The sequence below is a fragment of the Pygoscelis adeliae genome, unplaced genomic scaffold (assembly GCF_000699105.1).
Source record: "Pygoscelis adeliae isolate BGI_AS28 unplaced genomic scaffold, ASM69910v1 Scaffold64, whole genome shotgun sequence".
NCBI classification, from domain to species: domain Eukaryota; kingdom Metazoa; phylum Chordata; class Aves; order Sphenisciformes; family Spheniscidae; genus Pygoscelis; species Pygoscelis adeliae.
The window spans coordinates 523,200-526,585 of record NW_008824652.1 but is presented as its reverse complement, the minus strand read 5'-3'; the positions used below and the strand labels follow the sequence as shown (position 1 = coordinate 526,585).

The 3,386-nt window shown below is 47.1% G+C and overlaps 2 protein-coding genes across 2 annotated transcripts in view; both read right to left on the bottom strand.

Annotated features, from left to right (window-relative positions):
• The window catches only part of MRPL50 (mitochondrial ribosomal protein L50), a 2,224-nt gene extending 1,867 nt beyond the window's left edge, over positions 1 to 357 (bottom strand). The window contains exon 1 of the mRNA XM_009322538.1: positions 278 to 357. Coding sequence (XP_009320813.1) covers positions 278 to 357 — 80 coding nt within the window. The remainder of the gene's footprint in view (positions 1 to 277) is intronic.
• A 1,838-nt stretch (positions 358 to 2,195) lies between these two features.
• ALDOB (aldolase B, fructose-bisphosphate) overlaps positions 2,196 to 3,386 on the bottom strand; it is a 10,290-nt gene continuing 9,099 nt past the window's right edge. Inside the window, exons 8-10 of the mRNA XM_009322535.1 lie at positions 3,274 to 3,376; positions 2,929 to 3,128; positions 2,196 to 2,704 (exon numbers count right to left, since the gene is read on the bottom strand). Coding sequence (XP_009320810.1) covers positions 2,609 to 2,704; positions 2,929 to 3,128; positions 3,274 to 3,376 — 399 coding nt within the window. The 3' untranslated portion in view covers positions 2,196 to 2,608. The remainder of the gene's footprint in view (positions 2,705 to 2,928; positions 3,129 to 3,273; positions 3,377 to 3,386) is intronic.

The window sequence follows — 3,386 nt, the reverse complement described above, 5'->3', positions numbered from 1 at the left end:
GTCGCTGTTTATTTCGGTCAGCCAAAGGCTCTTGGCAGCTGTCTGTGGAGGTTTTCACCCCGTCTTTGGGGTGCGGCGGTCGCCGGTGCTGTCAGCCAGGCCGTTTTCACAGGGAGCTCGTTCTGTAGGCCACAGTTCTGATCCAGGCGCACAATTACGTGAGAATATCGCTTCTCCGATTTTTTAAAAGGATGTTCCTTTTTGAAAGTGAGAAATAACGCTTCCTCTGCACACAGCCTTGCCTCGATTCGTGGTAGTACGTTCAGCAGACGTCTACCTTCTCCGGTCACAAACGCTTCTGTCCAAGAGAAACGTAAGGAGCCTGGGCACAGCCGCCAGCTGCTTCAGGCGCAGCATGTGTGACGGATGTCCAGCAAAGGAGCAGGACTTACTTAGCAAAGCTACAGCTTTAGTTTTATAAAGTGTGAGAGGGTTTCTTTGGCCAGTTTGGGGGAACATTTTTTCCACTCTCGATTTTAAGCGAAGCAATCTATGTAAATCAGTAGGATGCTTCTCGTCAGGAGCAGAGGTTTATTTGAACTTGGGTGCATGGAGACCTTCAGGACCACAACCGAACCAGAGAAGAGGTGGTGTTCCTGACTCCGGTATCAGCCTCTGGAATGTTTTGTGGCAAGTCACTTGCTCTTTGTTCATGGTTGTGGTCAGGACAGACTAAATGCATGCATTAGTTATGCAATGACTGGATCCCTGTAAAGGAGTTTGGCTATTTATTGCCTGTGTGAAAGCGTGGTTACTAACGCAAAGAACACGCGGAGGTTACAGGGCGGTGATTTTCTCTGTTTTCCCTCTCCTTGCCGGCAGAGGCAGTGGGTGCCTGTGGCTGGGAAGAGCAGCCTGCAGAGCCGGGCGGCTGCAGCTGTGCAGGCTTGGTCCGAGCTGGCCCTGAAGGGGGAAGGGGGGGGTGTCTTCTGGGTTGCATGGTCTTTGCTGGTTGGTGAGCGGCTCCAAGGTGTTGCTAGTTGATTGGCGTAGCATGTTGCTAGGCGAATGTTCTTGTATGACCTGAAGTCTGCTATTTCTGCCATTTATGGCTTTTTTTTCATAACAGCTGTCTAATTGTGCTTTAGCTGACAAAGCTTACATTGCTAACAGGTACACAGCAACATAACCAAAGGTCAAACTGTGGGCCAAGATGCCTCCCTGTATGTTTTATGTTAATTATTGTGGAAAATGCCACCTAAAAGTGCTTTGGAAAAATGATCTTTGCACAGCGCTAGCTCAACCTGTGCAACCCTAACTCAGTGTATAGCAGCCTCATCACACCCACCATGATTCTCCAGAGACACGAGAAGCTTCTGAAGGCAGTGTTATTGATCTGTGGCCTGAGTCCAGTGCGCTGCTCACCATATCCATATCTCAGATTTTTTCAGCGTCTGTCAGACTTCAGTCAGCAGGGTTAATGTCCCCAGCTGTATCACTATTGGATTATTTCCCTTTGATCTCCTCAGGGTTTCCCAAGCTCACCAGCAGTAACGCTTCGTGTCTTAATCTTTGCATAGGCTACTGAAAACCACAGATGTGTGAAAGAGACTGTAAAGTTTATACTGATACCGAGTACAAAGGAATGATGAAGAGACATATGGTTCTCTTCACTGGACATAATGTAGCCAAGCTTGACAGGCTCTGTGAATACAAGCCAAAAACATTCAGTGGGAGTATACTCTGTGCAGTAGGGGTATACTCTCTGAATAGGTAAGCTAAACATTCAGTAGGCCAGAAGACCTTGAAACTTTGTAGATAAGGAAGTGATGCTGAAGACAGCTAGTTTGTGAAGGTAAAAGTGTGCAAACTGAGCCAAAGAACAAACTGTGCATGCGCAAGAAGTGAGTTCAACTAGCGGTCACAGTGAGGAAGACTATCGACGACCACCAGAGGACCCTGAAAGACCACCAATGGACATAAGAGCGCATGCGTAAAGACTTTTACATATGTTAATGAAATAACATTAATATGTTAATCATGTCTCGGAAAACTAATGAATATGTATATTTTGATTGTACTTAACTCCTATAGCTAAGCAGTCCGGCACGCACATTAGGTGGAGTGATCCCCTGTGCGTCCGGCGCCGCAATAAAGAATGCCTGCTTTCTAAAACTCCAAATCGAGTCTTAGAGAGTTTTTCATCTGCCGACTTACGGTAACAATACAGAATAAAGAATTGTGAGATAGAGATTAGTTTTCAATTACTGTTTTATTCCCATGATTGAAGACACAGTCAGGTTTTGTAATTCAGAATTTTGGCTGCAAAATGTGGTCATGGACAAGGGTATGTATTTGAATTGCTAGGGAACTACTTAATCTGCCTACTATTCTGGGGACTAAGTTTAAACCACAGGGAGAGAGGGTTTGTGATTCATTGGCAGCTGTTGTTTGTTGTATGGAGAGAATTCCCCTTCCTCGGAATGGGCAGATGAAACAAGAATATTCCCTCGGTAAATTGTGGGAGCAAAGGGTGGAGAGGAAGCTAATCCATTTTATCTCCAGTTTTGTTTAGGGTAAGGGAAATTAGACTTCTTTGTTCTTCTTTAATTTCTGAACTTCTTCCACCCTGGGGAGAGGGACAGGATGAAGGAAGGTTCCTGTACTTTCAGTAGGTGTAGCTGGCAGTGAAAAGTGACTGTGTGGCAGATGTGTCAGTCTTCCCAGACACAACATACTGTCCTCTGCAAGCCAAACTGTTAATCTGAAAAAGAAACAAAAAGGAGGGGAAACCAGTTAGCTTGGAGTAAGAAAGACAGATGTAGAAAGACAGCAGGAGTAACCAAGCAAGGCAGAAATCACAGAGTAACATCCCTGGTGAACATGAAGCACCAGGAGGGGCAGGAACAAGAGGAGTCTTAGGAAGGTGACAACATGTCTCCCTTCATGGTGAGCAGCTCCTCTCTGCACTGGGGGGAAGCCTCGTACCTGTGCCCGCTTGCGGAAGGCCTCCTGTGCAGCCTTCTTGTTCTCGCTTTTGCCCAGCCATGCTGCCAGGGCAGAGGCTTGCAGGGCTCTCCCATAAGAAAAGGTCAGTTTCCAAGGCTTAGGCAGAGGGGACTGATTCATGGCGTTCAGGTTGACAGAAGCCTCCTCTTCACTCTGACCTCCAGACAGGAAGCAGATTCCTGCAAGAAAGAGGTTTCAAGGCTTAGAAAAAGTCTCTGCAATCCCTGACCTTTATGTGCCAGAGGAGCAAGCATGTCAGATGTAGGAGCAAGGCCAGCAAGAGTGACAGTGTGAATGGATACATAGGAATCAATCGGGAATTACCGGGAACGGCAGCAGGAACGGTGCGGAGAAGAGTAGTGACAGTTGCTACGGCTACATCCTGAGGGGTGTACTTCTTGGGGCAGGAAAGCCCCGCCGTCCCCATGTTGGGGTTT